The sequence below is a fragment of the Plecotus auritus genome (assembly GCF_963455305.1).
Source record: "Plecotus auritus genome assembly, chromosome: 5".
In the NCBI taxonomy this organism is placed as follows: Eukaryota; Metazoa; Chordata; class Mammalia; order Chiroptera; family Vespertilionidae; genus Plecotus; species Plecotus auritus.
The window spans coordinates 54,187,967-54,208,177 of NC_137776.1; the positions used below are offsets into that span (position 1 = coordinate 54,187,967).

At 33.6% G+C, this 20,211-nt stretch overlaps 1 protein-coding gene across 3 annotated transcripts in view; it reads left to right on the plus strand.

Moving 5' to 3' along the window:
- Positions 1-20,211, plus strand: part of SCN3A (sodium voltage-gated channel alpha subunit 3) — an 83,062-nt gene that overhangs the window by 36,923 nt on the left and 25,928 nt on the right. For all 3 annotated transcript variants that reach the window (XM_080667289.1, XM_080667290.1, XM_080667291.1), the window contains exons 12-14: positions 5,796-5,969; positions 6,919-7,275; positions 9,268-9,735. In XM_080667289.1, the coding sequence (XP_080523415.1) occupies positions 5,796-5,969; positions 6,919-7,275; positions 9,268-9,735 (999 nt within the window). The remainder of the gene's footprint in view (positions 1-5,795; positions 5,970-6,918; positions 7,276-9,267; positions 9,736-20,211) is intronic.

Sequence of the window (20,211 nt, forward strand, 5' to 3'; positions counted from 1 at the left end):
AACCAACTCATTGTTTCTTATCCAAAAGGGTTGATTCAGGTAGCAAGTTTTTGTGGAATAATGTGGGCTTTACAGTCTGGTGGAACTGGGTTTGACCTCATTGCCAGTGCTTATTAATGATGTAGCATCTGGACACGTATGATAAAACATCTGAGTCTTTGTTTTCTATTATTGAAACGGATATAATACCCATCTTCCAGAGCTGTTGTGAAGGTCAAGTGAGGTAATGTGAAAACATTTAGCACTACGCCTGGCATCTAGCATGTGCTCAATAAACAATTTCCTTCCTCTAATATCTGCTATTAACCTTTCTTTGAAATACTGATGGAAATTAGCTCTTGTATTTTTCCCAGGATATTGGGATGTTAGGGAAGTTGAACAAATAAAGGAAGAAATTTGTCAGAGTGAGGCAGGAAGTTGAGATTTTATAGAATTCCAATGTTGAAACAATTGAATATGGAAGCACATGACAAGAGAGGCTGTATTATAGTATTATCAAATGGAAAAGCACTAAAGCACCAAATCTGAGTCCAAGTCCAAGTGGTCATGCTAAATATCTGTGAGAACCTGAAAAAGTTGCTTAGATTTTTGGGCCTGTTTTTCTCATGAGTACAATGTTTTGACTAGATAACTGTTCATGTCCCACTTAGTTCTAAAATTCTATAACTTTAGGAGTAGCAATGAGGATAATGAGGCAGGGAAGTGAGGTGGAAGACTGATAACTGGTAAAACTATTGATAAATAGATGTTAGTGATGGGGAAACAAGGCTCATCAAGATGGAGAGTGTGGATGACAGGAAATAGACTTGAATTAACTATTTCTAACCCTAAGAACAGGAGAATGTGTAAACTGACTGTTTCTACTGGTTCATAGTTCCTTATTATTAATAACATATAATATTCATAAAGAATTTTATAGTGTAATTCCTCATATATCTTATTTTATTCCAAGAACTTTATACTAAATGTTTATATATAAAAAACTACTATGTATTTCACACATATATAAATATGTATATTTAATATGTAAGTAGATAAATAAAATATTCCTTATATCATTGGTACTTAGATGGCTTTTGACCATATTATATACTTTGGATGGTTGCATTTCATATTTTGTGGGGTTTATAGTTCGCTCATTAAAATAAGTTTAGAATTTCAAATGACTACACACTCCTTTTAAATAACAGCATAGAGGTTTGGGTTGAATTGGTTAACACAAGAATGTCCCATTAAACAATTACACAACTTTCAGTCTTTACTTAGATCAATATGTCCCTTTTTCATCCTATTTCTGGGGCATATAAAAATTTTATCACTTCTCTGCTGGTTGGGCTGATTAAATTTGAGTATCAAGAGACCTCAAATTGCTATTGAGTTTCTCTAAGATGCTCTATTTTGGTTTTGGTTTTTATTGTGTTTTGATCATTACTCCAAGAAATCCTCCTATCAATCATAGTAGGTTAGACAACCTCTTCATCACACAAACATTCCCAACTAACTTGTAACTATTTTTCCAGGGAATATAGAGAAAGATTTGTAGTTCCTATTTGTAGTTCCTAAAGTGTTGTGGTTACTTTTATTACTATAACTCTCATTGTAACCAGTGATTAAGGTTCAATGATATATCCTTAATCTCCTAAACCTGGAAGGGAACTCAGATAATGGTACCTTCTCTAAGGATCTTACAGGTTGTTTGAAAATATAAAAGCCTAAAGAAACACAATTAGCTAAATTATTTTAGTTAAATGATATGTTATAGAATGGTAATTTAAAATTTCAGGACAGGAATATGATAACTCTTTAAAGGAAAAATAATGACTCTTATTTATTGAAAGATAAAATACTTGCAAGCCAAATCTTAGACTTCACCTGGGATGCCTCTTGCATGGAGTGCTATTTTGCTATCTAACTCCTTCCCTGGTATGGTATAATATAATAAAATAATTCCTTGTCATCTCCAACTTGTAGTAGGGCTCTTATCCTATATAATAAAGAGGTAATATGCAAATTGACTGTCATGCCCTCACAAGATGGCTGCCTAGGACCAGGCCAGCAGGGGGGTTAGTGAGGAACGACCAAATGACTGAACAAGCAGGCTGCATGGGACAACCAGGCCAGCAGGGAAGTTAGTGAGGGACAATCAAATGACTGAACAAGCAGGCTGTGTGGGGCAACCAGGCTGGCAGCGGGGTTAGTGAGGGACGACCAAACGACTGAACAAGCAGGCTGCGTGGCGTGACCAGATCGGCAGGGGGGTTAGTGAGGGATGACCAAATGACTGAACAGCAGGCTGCATGGGGTGACGAGGCCGGTGGGGGGGGGGCTGTGAGGGGTGACCAGTCCAGCAGGGGGGGCAGTTGGGGGCGACCAGGCCAGCAGAGGGGGCAGTTAGAGGCAACCAGGCTGGCAGAGGGGAGCAGTTGGGGGTGACCAGGCCAGTGGGGGGGGGCAGTAAGAGGCAACCAGGCCAGTGGGGGGGGGCAGATAGGGGTGACCAGGCCAGCGGGGGGGGGATGGAGTTGGGGGCAACCAGGCCGGCAGGGGGGCAGTTGGGGGCAATTAGGCTGGCAGGGGGGGGGCAGTGAGGGGCAACTAGGCCAGCAGGGGGGGAGTTTGGGGTGACCAGGCCAGCAGTGGGGGGCAGTTAGGGTCAACCAGGCCGGCATAGGGGGCCAGTTGGGGGTGACCAGGCTGGCAGGGGGCACAGTAAGGGGTGACCAGGCCAACTGGGGGGGTGGGGAGGGCAGTTAGGGGCAATCAGGCCGGCACGCAGAGGCAATAAGAGGCAATCAGGCCGGCAGGGATTGGGGTCAGTTAGGGGCAACCAGGAAGGCAGGAGGTGAGCGGTTAGGAGCCAGTGGTCCAGGATTGGGAGAGGGATGTCCGAGGGGTCCCAGATTGGAGAGGGTGCAGGCTGAGCTGAGGGAACCACCCCATGTATGAATTTCATGCACCGGGCCTCTAATATAACAATAATCATGTGTATACCAATTTCTGAATTAAAGTTGCAAAGTCATACAATACTGATAGAAGTCTAAGAATTTTAGACACAGATCTGATAAATCATCTCAATAAATATCATCTGACAGATGAGGGAAATGAAAATCACAAATGTCAAAATTTTTCACCGTTTTAAAATATATTTCAATTTCTTCTTAAACAAACAAAAAAACAATTACAACAAATATTTAAAGATGCATATTCAAAAGCATGGAAATAATAAAACTAAAACCATTCAGAGGCTAGTGATAATGGAGCAAAAGGTTATAGTTACATGAAATTCAGTACAAAAGAATGGAACATCAGTTTGAGCAAGTAAGAGTTTCTGTAGAGCAAACTGATCAATATGAGAACTTCAACCTTTAAAATGATTATCTCCATCTTTTCTATGTAAATCAACAGAACTTTCCTCTCTGTCCAAGTAAATACTCAATGGTATTTAATCTATTTAACCTTCCCATCCCTGAATTGAGACCTTAACCCCTAACATTTGATCATCCCAATCCAGGTTGCCCCTCAAAAAACTTCATATGCTCCAAATTTCTTTACTCTTGGCCCAGACTCACAAGCTGATCCTCATCCCCATCCTTAGCTATTACATTTTTACGAACTATCACATATCATTGCAGAGAATAGGTTGGGAATTTTTCACTAAACTTACCTCCTCATTAAAGAGGCTGGTTTAGAAAGCCTATAAATTCACTGTCCATAAGAAACGTATCAGCCTAAATCAACTAGGTTTATGCAATTTCAGGTTCATATATCTTAATTACTACTGTGTTTCTTTAGCTAGCACAATGTCTACCATTTATTAGGTGCTAGTAATTTTTTATGAACGAATGAATAAATGGTTACAAAAGGTAAAACACTTCTACAGTAGAAAATATGTAATTAGGCAAAGTCCAAACAATAAACATTTGACATGTTTTTTATTAATTGTCCAGATCTTAAAAATTCTTTGTGATACAGAAAATTCAAAGGCAGATAAATGTATATTTATAAACCATACATTGGCATTGTTTATAAACAATACATGGGTAATAAAAGCATAATATGCAAATTAGACCACGCGTGGGCAGGGGCTGGGCCAAGGCCCTTGCATGAATTTCGTGCATTGGGCCTCTAGTATATATATATATATATATATATATATATATATATATATATATATATTGCCATGGCCTTGTACATATCCAAAGATTACCAGTTCTTTCTTTTGTTAGCATTTTTTGATGGAGTTTTAAAATTATGTAAACATAGGCATCATAATCAGTGTCCTTGGTTGACCTCAGTTAGAATGAGGAAGACTTTCTAAAAATTATTATTCACTGTCAATGCTAAACCTAGCATAAAATGTACCAAAAACAATCCTATTGGTTTTTAGAGCCTAAATTGAAAACATTTAAAGCTATAAACTATGTGATTTTAAATTTCAAATTGTAATTAAAATGTTACTATTAAAGAGAAGTGTCATGTTGAGATTAAATTTTAGATGAAAGAATGTAAGTTTAAGATATAGCTTTTTATAATGCACGATATCTTCTAGTTTCTTCAGAAGAACTAAAAAGATCACCTTATGATTTTCTGTAGAAAGAGATATTTGTAGTTCATTTACCTGGATAGCTTCTAACTCTTTGCTGGGTAGTTCAATATATTTCTATTATTAAGCTGCCTATTTCAAATAGTAGCTGCTTCTGAAGCTTTACATAAGAAATGCTATATGTATAAATCAGAACTTATTTTAGATTCAACAGGGGAAAAATACCCATGGTGAGTCATTCCATAAAATGAAAAAATAATCTTATTTCAATGTACACTCCACAATATATCTGGATATTCATGTACCAAGCTTGCTTGAAATACATTTGAGTGAATAAATGATGAAATGGAGATATTTTTTTCTGGATGGGTACTTTCTTTAGGTCTTACTGTGATTGGGAAAATGAGATGTTAGCTCTACTTACATATTAGTAAAAGTAGATAATGATTTTTAATTAATATGGTGTTTTAGGAAATAATTTTGATACTGTTATTTTGACAGAGTTTCTCCAAGGTAAAGGCTGACTTACCTTGGTAAATAGTAAGTTTTACTTCACAGTCCTAAAATACAGCTTTTACTTACAGTTATTTAAGAGAATTGCCTTAAAAGATTTCTTATTTTGCAAGAGTAATTTCATAACTCTTTGTGTCCTTTGGCCTCTTTGCCTATGGTTTTGAGTTAAGAAACAAATTTTGAGTTTTTTTTATTGTTTTTCTTTCTATTGTCAAATAGATATTCATGCAACCACTCAGATAATTTATTATCTTAATTATGGATGTATGCATACTGAGGATGTTCTCCTACTGCTTTAATGAAACCTGCAGTTCCTTGTTCTATTAATCATTAACCTCAATTCTGAGGTATGCACCCAGAGATCATTATTATAAAACATTTGTGGCATACTCTTTCAGGAAGTTTTCAGGAATTTTTATAAAATCATAGAAATAAGACATTTATTTAAAAAAACAAAAATCATGAACAAATTATTTTTACTAAATTTAAAATATTTTTGTGTAACCTCCAATAACATAGATTTTTTTCTTAATGTACAAATACTAAAAAAAAAAATTGTGATTATAGAAGCATAGCGTACCAAAAATAGCAACAATTCCATAGCTGTTATTTAGTATCAAATTTAAAATGTGAATAATGAAATATTTTAAAATCAGCATTTTCCTGAAAATCTACTTAAAATACTCCTCTGAAATAAAATGCTAAGCTTGTATCAAGTTGTCACATTTCTTTACTGTAGGTCTTCACTGGGATCTTTACAGCAGAAATGGTTCTCAAGATCATTGCCATGGATCCCTATTATTATTTCCAAGAGGGCTGGAATATCTTTGATGGCATTATTGTCAGTCTCAGTTTGATGGAGCTTGGCCTGTCCAATGTGGAGGGATTGTCTGTACTGAGATCATTCAGACTGGTATCTGCACATAGACTGTTTATATTTTTGTTTTCATTAACAGAACATTTATTCTGAAAGTGAATCAAAATGAATTTATAAAATATTTACTTTGAATTTTAAATTTATCCCAATATGTGTGGGAATCTATGAAAATATATAAATGTTCTCTTTAAAATTAAGAGTGACTATTTTCTAAGAATGATAAAAATGGTTGAAACACTTCATAATGATTAACTATGTAGGGCACATTTAACAACACTTATGTGCTTCTAAAATTATGTTTTAAATTCCTTAACTTCTTTTTGCTTTAAAGTCTATAAATAAATGCAAATAAAAACTTTAGGTCCCAATTAATCTTAGCTTTTTATCAACCTTATATTAGTGGGAGCTACATTAAAGATAGGAAAATATTTGATAGCATCAGCACTTTAAACAATAGTAAAGCAAACTTTTTGAGGTCAGCTAAAAATCTTTTGAAAAATACGTAAAATTTTGTTGGAAATTAAGTAAAATGTGTATTTTTTCAAGTGGAAAGAGAGCTTTCTATAAGTATTTTTTATCAAAGTAGTTTATTTTACTTTTATTTTACAAATGTGCATTAAGATCTGCATTTTTTACTCTCAAAAATATAGTATGAGGATATTAGCTTGCTAAATTCATGTCTTTAATCAAAATATTAATGTTTTCATAGTATCAGTTGATGAATCAGAAATGTTTTATTTATCACATCTGAAATATATTTTTTTACTTTTGCATTTAAATAATACCATGATTTGATTTGCAATTCCAATATTATTAACACCCTTTTCTGGATTTGAATTTGTTTTGTATGTTTTGAGATTTTTATATCCAAATTTGTATCCCACAGAGTTGTTCTACAAAATAGTACACTAATTAAATGATGTTTAACTAACTTCAAAAATTATATTGTGATTACTGCTAAGAGTAGCTTTTCAATTGATTGCAGCTTCGAGTTTTCAAGTTGGCAAAATCCTGGCCCACCCTGAACATGCTAATTAAGATCATTGGCAATTCAGTGGGGGCTCTGGGTAACCTCACCTTGGTGTTGGCCATCATCGTCTTCATTTTTGCTGTAGTCGGCATGCAGCTCTTTGGCAAGAGCTACAAAGAATGTGTCTGCAAGATCTCCAGTGACTGTCAACTTCCACGCTGGCACATGAATGACTTCTTCCACTCCTTCTTGATTGTGTTTCGTGTACTATGTGGAGAGTGGATAGAGACCATGTGGGACTGCATGGAGGTCGCTGGCCAAACCATGTGCCTTATTGTTTTCATGTTGGTCATGGTCATTGGAAACCTGGTGGTACGTATGCATTGCAAATATTCATAATAAGAACAGACCAGCCAGCGTGGCTCAGTGGTTGAGCATCAACCTATGAACCAGGAGATCATGGTTTGATTCCCAGTCAGGGCACATACCTGGGTTGCAGGCTCAAACCCCAGTGTGGAACATGCAGGAGGCAGCCAATCAATGATTCTTTTCATTGATGTTTCTATCTATCTCTCCCTCATCCTCCTCTCTGAAATCAATCAATATATATATATATATATATTTTAAAAAAGAACAAGATCAGACAGTAGCTAGGAAGGTAGGCTGGCACAATAGACATATCTTTGGTTTTTCATCAATGACTTAGACTCTGATCCCAGTGCTGGCACTCTAAGCATGGGCCAGTTACTTCTCAAGTTTCCAAACTATGAAACTGGAATGACAAAACTGAAATATTGTGATTGCTATGATGATGATGTCTATCTGATTTTTTTTTTTTGGGGGGGGGGGAAACATTAGTTTTTTCTTCAAATAAATGTTTTTATAATCAAGATTAACTTTATCATAATATTTTATAGCCTGGATTATTTTTATCCTAATATTATTTTGATAAAATAATGATCTCCAATATATCTTAAAATACAACTATCTATATTGAAATTGCTCTTTATAAGTTCAGAGTTCATATTGTTCGCTTACTCAAAGGCATAAGTTACACAGTACCAAATTTTGAAGACAAATTTCAATGAAATAGAGCATTATACTAGTATTTTTAACTATGTATTGTAATTATCCAAATGGCTTGGAAGGGACTAAATATATTCTTCTCTGTATGTGCTTTCTAAAAGGAAAATAACTATAGTTTAAGTTACTCATACGAATGGACATTGACTAGATATAAAAGACCTACTTTCAGCTCTGGTTTAAAAGCACACATGTAAAAACACAATTTGTATATTTAGTTTTAAAGTTTAAATTTCTCAATCATGTGTAGACAAAGCATTTCTTTATACTATCATACTGGACTGTTCCCTTGAGAGGTATATTTCAAATGAGAATGCTTAAAATAATGTTGTGGAATACCTTTGAACAAGAAATTTCTTTCAGAATAATAAATTAAGAAGCTCTATATTCTGAACAAAATCTGATACAGAAATAAGGAAACAAACTGGTATTTTTTTATTTTCATGTTTTTTTCTACCATGTAACATTTTTTTAACTCAGTAACTACATTTCAGGCTAAAAATATTCCTATAAATAAATTTCCTTTTGCATCAGCTATAATTAATTATTCTGTATTAGTCATATTTTATCTGTTAATTAGATAATTTTCCCCATGTATCCCAGAGATACTCTCAGAGATAAGATTTCCTCATATTTTATGTACAAAAGAGGAAAGAGAAAAGTAATTTATGGGTCTAGCCTATGCCTTGGGATAATTTTAAATTTTTCTCCATCTGTTGAACTATTTGGACACAAATTTCAAAGCATATTTATGGGAAATGTATTATATAATTTGCATTTAGAAATTTCTGCTGTTATAAAAGTTTGTGGCCATTGGACAAAGGAATGTACATTTCAAGTATATTGTTTTAACATATTACTAGGCTATTAAATAAATAAATTCATTATTTAAACACAAAACTAGACATTCCCTATACAAACTGGTAAAATGAAGTAAAATGATTAAAATGAAAATATCTATTTTTTTCTCATTGAGCTAAAACATAAAAATGGGATTTCTTTCATTGGCAACCCCGAGTAGACACAATTTAAATCTTAGAAGCTCTGGTTTCCCATTGTCCTCAGTAGGAAATAGATGGAGCTTGTTTTCCATTTTGCCCTTATAGCAGATAGATGTCAGGTCCTTTTAAGTAGTGTGTAAGTAAGACATGGTGTCTGAAATACAGTAAGCAATGTAGAAGCATTAGATGAATTAATTTTAGCAAAGATCTATGAGTGCCCTATTTAAGCTATTATATTTATGCATATTTCAATATTAATGTAACAATTTTTTTCTTTTAGGTTCTGAACCTCTTTCTGGCCTTATTGTTGAGTTCATTTAGCTCTGACAACCTTGCTGCTACTGATGATGATAACGAAATGAACAATCTCCAGATTGCAGTAGGAAGGATGCAAAAGGGAATTGATTATGTGAAAAGTAAGATACAGGATTGTTTCCGAAAAACCTTTTTTAGAAAGCCAAAAGTTCTAGAAATCCAGGAAGGCACCAAAATAGACAGCTGCATGTCCAATAATACTGGAATTGAAATAAGCAAAGAGCTTAATTATCTAAAAGATGGGAATGGAACCACCAGTGGTGTAGGTACTGGAAGCAGTGTTGAAAAATATGTAATCGATGAAAATGATATGTCCTTCATAAACAACCCCAGCCTCACTGTGACAGTGCCAATTGCTGTTGGAGAGTCTGACTTTGAAAACTTAAATACTGAAGAGTTCAGCAGTGAGTCCGAACTAGAAGAAAGCAAAGAGGTAAGAATGCTTTTAAACTTTGTGTTGTATTTCTTTTAATAACCAGGCAATATGATTACTTAGTATTCTTATTGTGTTTGTTATTTAAAAGTATATTGGAAGTTATATATGGTAATATTTGAAAAGTATAAAATATTCTTTATTGGAAAGTTCAATCATAGAAATTCCAACTTTCCATAGAAAATGTTCATTTTGAATAATTAGTATTCATTTTCCTGATAGTTTGAAAGTCTGATTTAAAAATATGGCCTTCCAAAAAAGAGATGTTATCTAATACATTCTATTCTGTACTAATTATGTTCTGTAGAAAAATCAAGGAACCATATTTTATTGATCATTGTGAAAGTGTCATCTCCTTACTTTCTATAATATATTAGGGTTTGCTACAATTTGTTTTAATGTGAAAGTTTATGTAGTTTTTGTTCACCTCTGAAAGTTTTATTGCCTATGATACTGTGTTATTCATTTATGAAAGAGTTGTACATATTAGAAAACTACAAATAGCACTGATAATATTTTGCTCAGTCAGTGATGAGCAAATCTACAAGGTCTTCCAGATGAACTTGAAAATACTAAAAGCTACTTAGAAAGGCTCTACTTGAAGATTATAGTTAAATTATAGATTGAAAAGCTGTTTTTACTGTCATATTACTAGTTATTTAAAAGAAAAGAAAAAAGGGAATTTTTCCCACTTTATGATAAGAATTCAAAGGATACCATAATAGTAGCTTATTGGTATTAATTATGCAATACTGTGTTGTGGAGAACAATATTAAAATTTTTACTATTACTTATTTGTGAACTTCTAATATACCAATAAGAAATAAGTCTAGCATAGAGTTATAAAAGAAAGTTTTAGTTTGAGGGCATAATATTGACACCCTCGGAATCAGACCAGTGTTGTCTGATTTTGTGAGCATATTTTATAACCTTTTTTCTTAAATACAGTAACACTAAATTTGTATAAGTAATAAGTAGTTGACAATATCACAACTGGTAGCTTTCTGATCTTTTTTTAGGCATTTCATAACTGCTGATATATAATAGTAAGTTTGAAAATATTTTGGAAAAGGTAAAAATACACATTAAATTATGCATAAGATTTTTTCTCTGAATTCCACTCAAAGTCAACTTAGTGAGTTCAATTCTAATCTATATGTTGCTCATTCTAGTAAAATAAAAAGTTAATTCTAATTTTTCATCTGATATTGTTTTATTTAAGAGGAGACACCAATTAATTAATAAACATTTATTGAATACTTTTATTAACTTAGCATTCTGCTGGATACTAAGAGTAAGAAAGAATTAAAGGAGAGCTCCATAACATAACCCCTTTCAGGGAAACCTCAACATCTTTGGGGAAGCTAACACTAACTCATAAAATAATTAAAGACATTAGAAAGATTAATCCTATAGCATTGAATATAAGGATGTGGGTATTGAGAGCAGCAAGAGCATAGTAAGTTGCTAAATGGAAGAGATAAAACAGACCTCAAAGTCTGGGTCAAATATACAAAGAAAAGGCAAAAACCTACTAAATAAAAGATAGAATTGAGAGTGAGCTTAATATTAAGGTGAGACAGTGAAACAATCACCATGAATAAAGTATTGGTTGAGAAGATAGTGGAAAATATTTTTGAATGAGTTAGTTTCAGATTGCTCAATCTTTGAAGTAAGTCAATGAGTTTGTAATTGGCTGCATAGGCAACAAGAAGCTGCCTATGTTGAATCAGGGGAAAACCAATAGAAAAATGATGTTTTAGGAAATTTTATTTGATAACAATGAGTTAAACAGTTTAGAGTGAGGGATAAGCGGGGTTATGGTGGGGAATGTAGTAACAATCATTTGATAGCAATGAGGTGAGGAGATTCTGGAGTAGGGGAGTAACTGTGGGAATTTGATAAACCCAATAAAAAATCTGGAAAATTGGAAAAATGATAATGCCAATGTCTAAAAATCTTTGTAGAAAAGATCACCATGTTTATATGGGAAGAGAAGGAATTTCATTATGATATGCTGAAGTAGAAGTGACAGTGTTTGGAACCAGAGCCTGGGTGAGAGGTCAGGGTTTAAAAATAGCTTCAAAAATGCAGTTTCATAATTATCTGATCCCTTGAAATTAGAGGAGCTCACCAAAGAAGTAAGTACAAAGGAAAAATGAGAGAAGACACGGGACAAGACTGGCTTGAGGTCAAGAAGAGCTAGAAAAGCCAAAGAGCTGGAGAAACTTTTGCTACATCAATATCATAGGTTTCATCACCTTGGCACCGTGAAAACTAAATATCTTGAAACAGTTGGTTTCCATAATACTTCAATAAACTCTGTAATGTCTGATGATATCTCAAATGATTGCTTGGAAGAATACTACCTCACTGTCATGTCTTTTTAGTGGCTAAAAAATCATAAATTTGGAATAAATGGGATACAATGTCTTCATTATCAAGTCCTAGAAAACATTTTGTTATCGGAACAAAAATTCCTTTATTGGGTGACTTTTTTTAATAAGCATTCTCTCTTCTTTCAAGCTAATTTTGGGTACATGGAATCTAATTACAGAATGTAATGAAATTGTTTAAGATGTACAGATAATAAGGTCGGAAATGAATCAAAGTAAATATACAATTAAATACTTTTACAAAGTTAGGATAAAATGGCAAAATTAAATTCAACAACAAATTTTATGTCAATGATTTTTAAAACTAGTACCAAAAAAAATTCCTGAAAAGGTAACAGGGCAATCAATTTTCATATATGCTCACACAAAAATTAAAAGTACACTTTTTTAAAGCAAAAATCAGCATGTTCTATCATTATAGAGAAGATTTAAATAAATTTCAGCAAAGTTCAGTTTTGATTTGAAACTTCTGAAACTGCTGACATTGAACACATTTCAGGAGCACATTAATGTTAGCTGTGTTCTTTTTTTTAGTAATTATTGTGCACATGCACACAAGCGTGTGTGCGTGCGCACATGCGCACACACACACACACACACACACAACATATTCTTAAAGTGACATTTTGGCTCATGCTTCTTAGTTTTGTTTTTTTTACCACAAGTAGAAAAAGAACATTGAGCTGTGCTTTGGAGAGCACAGTATCTCATCTCTTTGCTGACAAAGTGAGAAAACATACAAGCTAAACCAAGCAGAGTGATATATTTATCACAGAAAAAAAAAAAGAAGAGAAAAAATTTTTCAATTCATTTCTACTTTAAGAAGAGGCAGTAAATTAATCATTAATGTAGGTAGTGTATGAAACCTATCTAATCAACTCCTTCTATTGATTTTCATAATAAACTCTATCCAGCTGTAATACAGTTGGGGAGAAATTTTTAGAGATAAAAGCTTTTAGAGATAAAAAATGAATTGCTGTTATTATATATTACATGATATATTATGTATATATATCTATTGTACCCATATATATGGACCACTAACATAAACAGTCTGGTATGAAATAAATATAAAGTTTTGCATGAAAAAATGTAAGAGAATTTAAGGTACAGATTTCAAAATAGTGATCTTTTTCTTTTAGAATAATTTGGAATTATACAAATATTGTGACAAGATGTAACATTTAATTTTGTTCATTTTTACCTTTTTTAAAGTTTCCATAATCATGATTTCTTTGAATTTTTATATAATTAGCAATTTTGACAATTTAGTCCTTTAAAGGTTTCATTGTCTTCCTAGGTAAAGGATATGGAATAAATGCTCTTAAGAATCATATTTGAAGTTGAATTCCAAAGCACAATCTAGCATTATCCTGCTGTGACCTTCACTGCTTACCATTCTTACTTCTCACAGGGGTAAAATCGAGCGGGAGCCATCAAGAATGCAGCTCTGGGGTTTTTTAACCAGCCAGAAACTCGTGCCACCACTTTTACCCAGGTTACCCAAGCAAGTGTACAAGTACAATTACTTTCTAAATGAATCTTGACTGGCCTGCATGCTACTCAGCTATGTTCCTTCCCCTGCCATGGCAAGGAACTGCTAGACATGCTCAGCTGCTCTCTGCTGAATCGTGTGACACATCGCAGCATGGTCAGCTACATGGGCAGTCCCAACATCATATCTGGTTCTGCTAATGAGTTTTCCAGTTAGTCTTTTTACACTTTTAAAAGCAATAATTGCATGATCATAGGATTTATATCTATTTTAAAACATGATAGGAATGTTTAAAGTTCAAGATAGTCAAGAACTTGAGGGCATGCATTTTTTTATTTATCTGCTTTTATTTCATTAAAATAAGACCACAACTTTTTGTTGTTGATTCAGCCCTTATAAGTAAATTGTATTACCAAAATGAGACTCACATAGATGTTTAAATAGTGCTTCCATTTTCAGATCTGTAAATATAATTTTCAATCCATTCAACCCATGTGGTCCAAATGGAAATGTTTGTTTTCATGTGTTTTAGGATAAGGTCTTTTAAAAGAAGAGTAGGCTGATCACAAGTTTTGGATATGAAGGGCCATAGTCTGTATGCATTTGGGCACTACATATCTTGGATTTCATGTAGTTTAGAAGAGTTGTTAAATCATATGTCTGCAAAACCCTAAGTAATTAAAAGAAGGAAAGTATCATTATATGGGGTAGAAAAAGTTCCTTGTGTCTTGATCATTAATTGGTCCAGTGTACCCATTTTTTAAAATTTCCCTGATCTACATTAATTTCTCCCTAAAATGTTCTACCCAAAACTGAGCAGGCAAAAAAAAAGAGTTGGAAAATTTCCTACTTTTGAATATTAATTATAGTTTTATGAAGAGTAAAGGGCATCTCCCAAAATTACTGTAGGTATGTGGATTAACTAAATGTCTAGCTTATTCTCTTGACTCAACTTTTTCCTGTTGATATCATTGCTTATTGGAGCCTGAGTGAGGGTTCTGGGAAGGAAATTATAAAGCAAAAATTAAAAGTTCATGAATATTGGCAATTTTCAAGGCTCTTGGTGAAAAATTATATCTAAGTAGAGTTTAGGGTTGTTTCTAAGTTTAATTTATAAATACTTTCTTATTCTTTAGGGATAACTGATAATTAGCTGTAGAATGTAACAAATTCAGAAATAAGATTATTAGTGAAAAAATAGAAAAAAAATACCGTCCCTGGTGATTTATGTTATTTTTTTTTTAATTTAAAAATGACTTTTTAGTCATGCTTTTTGTGAATCTGAGTGTGAGGTGTCTCTTACAGAGGCACAGATGGGTGTGTGAATAGCCATTTTAAACCCCTCTTGACCTTAGAGAACTGTTTTGGTGCTTTAGTATATTTCTTCTTAAATTACTCAATGAAGGCTGGTTTAGATGGTAATTTTTGTATATCTTCTCAAGATAAACCAGCCTTTTCTTCTGCCCTCTGGATGCCCCTTTACCTTACTCTTCAATTACCACATAATTATTTTCAGTTTCATATATTATGTCCTTAATAAGGCTATTTTAAGATAAAAGGAGTACAGGGGGGATTGCACATCTTAAATATGTCGAGGCCAAACCAAATACACGTGATTTATATTTTTAACCATTTAATAAATGTTCCATCAAAAAGAAGTATTGGTTTTAGTTGTGTACTTCCTACCTTGGATAAGCAACCCAATGGTCTCAACTATGTGGCTACCTGTTCTTCAAGTGAAATGTCCTCAGTCAAGATATGGATATGCATATCCAAAAGATCAGACTAAGGCCCTGATAGTATGTCTGACCAAAAAATTTTCCTCTTCTACTTGCAAGACAAAACCCAGAAGCTCTGAGATCAATGGCTAGATTTTAAAGGCAATCTGTAATGGCTGAATCTTTTATTTTTGCCTCTTGAATCATACAGCAGTTTGTGAGAGTCAAACATTTGATAGCTGATTGAAAACAAATGAAATGTGAGCGCATTTCAGTGGAAGTAGGCCAGTTGCTAACATTCTCTTCTATCTCTGAAAGTTAAATTTCATTATTTAATTGGATAAAAATCAAGAGGAATATTCATCATAAGGGGAGGATTTCTATATAAGCTCATGCTCTCAGGGGGAAAACATGGTCTCATGGCTTTCCTGGGTGCTGATTCTGGTATTTCTGATGAGTGGTATTTGTAATCAATCTTCTTGAAAACATCATGTTCAGGTACCATGTCTTTGAGCGCATGGTTCTTGGATCAGCGTGCAGCTTCCACAGCATTGCGCCAGGCTTCTGCTACAGCCAGGCATGTGTTCTGCGGCTGAATTAGGCCTGGAGAATGTTGCATCTTAAAACCTGCTTTCCAGTGTGCATTTGTATAGCATAAGCCATCATCCCTCTGTAGACTCAGTAATTTCTACAAGGGATGGAAGAGTCTAATCTTAAGTGCCATACAGTATTGGAGGAGCAGGAAGAAAATAGTACAAGAAGACAAGTCTGAGCTTGTACTATGTGGCTTTATATGAAAGCATAAGCATTGCATCGTTATGCCTATAGAGCTAATCATGTTTTTCAAACTACTTCAGAACAAGTATTAATTTCAGTTATTTAGTACAGTCACCAAGTTCCTTAATATGAAAAAATTCATTTCAGGTTTTCTTTGCTTTTTTTTTTATATCGTCGTAGTATCACAGCTATGGCAATATAGAGAAAGTAAGTTCTTTTTTGTATTTATCACCATTCACTCGCTTTTAAATCAGTTACATGTGTTTAAATAGCCATTTGGGAAGTCATTTGGGTTTGGCCAAGATAGAATGTATTACAAACTACCCTCTACCAGAGTATGAATGTCAAAGTGTTGAACTTAGAAAATGTTTAGATTATGTAGATAGTATTTTCTCAATGTACAGAATTTTAAATGCTTAACTAGTTTTCTGGGATATAAAACAATGATTTAAAAACTCAGCAATAAAATTCTTTATGGATCCAGTGAATAAAGCATATAAGGAAGTATATCATAATTGGTAAGTTGTTATAATCTAATGACAGTCTAAGCTTTAATTTATACATGCAGGTAAATTTACAACTTTTATAATTTTATGTAGTTGATATAGTTTTATAACTTTCCTATGGCAAAATTGTGGCCTAGGAAGATTATAATATGAATAAGCCTGATTCTTCAATTTAAGAAGAATTAAACTTACATCAACCTTGATAGGGGAAGGAGCTTCCCACAGAACACTTTTTAGTGAAATGAACACTAACCTACCAACTATATTTGAAGCTTTGGTGCATGAGGGTCTACAGATCTCTGAACATTCCTTAAGGAGCTTTACAGATTGTAAGTTTAAAGAACTTATCCTTAGAATCAGAAAACTCCTGGATTACAGTAAAGCGATTCTTGTTGTAAAAAAGTTTAAGAAGAGAAGGCATGCAGGATTTTTTCCTTTTCTGTTTTCAAAAAACATGTTATGTCTCACAATACCAAGCAGATATAGGTGAACTAACTCACTACTGAACCTCTTTACATTATGATTTTGAATGCATAGTCTCTAGAGCCATTTAGAAAATTAAAATTATTTGTATCCAAACATGTTAATCACATTCACCAATGTTTATAATCCAAAGACAGTACCATAACAAAAGTATGTATAGAGGTCAAAACTTAGCAAACAGTAGATTCAGTTGTCACTCAGATTAGCAGCTACTATTACTGGTGCTGTGAAGAGTTTGATTTAAATAAGTATTTGTATTTAAATATAAGACATAATATATAGCAGACAAATATTATAAAAAACAGTAAACATCTTAGAATTATATTAACAGTGTTAAAATGAGAAGTGAAGGGTGAATATATTTTCTAAAGTTTTCAAATAGGAAAGTACATGTGTATTAATGTGGCTATATACTAGTATATCTATACTATTAATTTCTTCTCTCAGATTTCTTTATTGAGTGTCTGCCAATATTTTAGAGAAACATTTTTGAAATATGTTTTTATCACTAAAATATTATTAATTAAACTAGAGGCCCAGTGCACGAAGATTCGTGCAAGAATGGGCCGTCCTTCCCCTGGCTGCCAGCACCGCCTTCGCTCCGGCCCAGAGCTGCCTTTCCACCTTCCCACACTGCCCAGAGGCCCGGAGCAGCTGGGGCAGGGCAGAATGCCTGCGTCGTCACCATGGCAATGACGCAGGCATCCCGCCCCGCCCCAGGCCGCTCGGTGCCTACATATGCAAATTAACCTTCCATCTTTGTTGGGTTAATTTGCATACTCACTCCTGATTGGCTGGTGGGCGTCGCGAAGGTATGGTCAATTTGCATCTTTCTCTTTTATTAGTGTAGACAATTCCTATTTATACAGAAAAAAATGTGTTTCCTAATACAATTAAATAAGCTCTGTTAAGACAATAATTATCAAAATGGAGAGATGAAATTATCTAAATACTATAATTCTGTCTATAAGAGTTACACAGCCCATCTGGTGCAGCTCAGTGGTTGAGTGTTGACCTGTGATCCAGGAGTGTTGACAGTGGTTGAGTGTTGACCTGTGATCACAGTTCGGTTCCTGATCAGGTCACATGTCCAATTGTGGGCTTGATCCCTAGTAGAGGGTCTGCAGGGGGCAGCCAATTGATGGTTCTCTCTCATCACTGATGTTTCTATCTCTCTCTCTCCCCCCCCTCCCTTCCTCTCTGAAATCAATAAAAATATATTTTAAAAAAAAGAGTAACACAGAAATATAATTATTCATCTATTCACTCTTCATAAACTCAACAATGGTATTGTCTATTTTGTGCTTGGATTGTCTGGTATATATATGTGTGTGTGTGCATGTATACATTTTGGTATATATGTTTATGTATATGTACATAAATTATAATTTTACCTACGGTAATTTATATATATATATATCTATATATACATATATATATATATATATATATATATAATTATGAACATATTTGGTGAAAACGAATAAGTAAAATGAACTAACGAGTCTATAAAATTTAGTGTGGATAAATCATGTAAGAAATAAAGGCTTCATGGGAGGTGGACCATGACCAGGCTCAAAAGAAATCATTGAGCTTGGACTGGCCAAGAGGAAAAGCATGAAACTTTTTATAAGTAATCTCAAAAAATATTTCTTTCCTTACTGGTTTTTGTATGCAGTTGTGATGTTACCATATTATGCAATTATGATATTCTTGCTACCACTCATTAAACATTATAGTGTCCAACCCATAAAACAAGTGAAATTAGAAAGGGAGAGTTGTTGACAAGTCTAAATAATTATCTAGCATTTTCTTTATAATACCAGAATCTGCTGCAATTCTATCCAGCAATAGCTTTCCTGGGATTTTCTTAAAAGAATAAGGATATTAAAAGCAAAGAAAAGAAAAGTCCTGGGAGAAGAAAATATGTCCACCTCTCCAAAAAATAGAGAAATGTAATGGTAAAATTCTTGTACTAAAATAATCCTATGAACCATCAGCCCAAAATGATGGCCTTGCTTCTCTCTGTTCCATACTCCAGGATAGGAGGTATTTTATTATAGAATTATATTTTGACTTAATTTTAATAATCTATTTAGTTGTACCTGGTTAACTTCACCCTCAAAGTAACATCACAGAAAGTATCATCTGGATATTACTCTTCAATTATGTCACATTATAACATATCAAACTATATTTACATTATGATTTCAGTAAATCAAGAATTCTGAATCAAATTTTCTCCTGGGCTTAGGAAGACATTTAGGCCTATTTTAGTGACACATGAACTCTTTCAGAAGGCTAGGGCAGAGTGATCCTTCCACTTAGTTACTAAAGCTAATGGAGGCTTTGAAACCATTAACATATCCACGCACCGTTCTTTCATTCTGAAAGCTGTACATTGCCTAGGTTGTGCTGTATGTCATGTCTTTGCATCAGTTTTCATAAAATGTTGCATATCCATAATGTCTTCCTAAGTGACCTCAGAGTACTTATTAGATATTTATTATTGTAACATTAAAGTGGTTCTTCCTAGTCATGGAGCATGTCACAGTGATTTATTTAATGGAAAGATCCACAGCCTGATCACATGTTGAATTAAGAATGTGCTCCTAATAAGTCAAAATAAATTCTGAACAATGTCATTTATGAAGAAATTTCTATTTAGAAATCTTTAGCAAATATTAAACAGGAGAAAGAGAGAGAGAGAGAGAGATCATTTTTCTGCTAGTAAAGAAGTAAAATAAGAAGAAAATTATGTAAGTCAGAGAAAAATATAGCTTGAAATTGAAGTATAATGACTTTGACTGATGTTAATGAGCCATTCTTCCTTTCTAAAATTACAGAAACATGGACAGTAGTCCAGACAACTGGTAATGTTCTTTGCCCTCTGAAAATTTCCATTGGAAGAGGTGGAAATTACTATTTGACTTGATACATTTTAATTAATATAATCAATAATGGATGCCAGCATACCAAACTTTTATCAAACTATTCTTGAGTTGGCCTGAGTATTGATGAATTAAATGCTTTTCATGTGGCATTCATATATAGAGATCATAAAACTAGTTAATTGTATAATCCATCTGTCCCAGTCACCC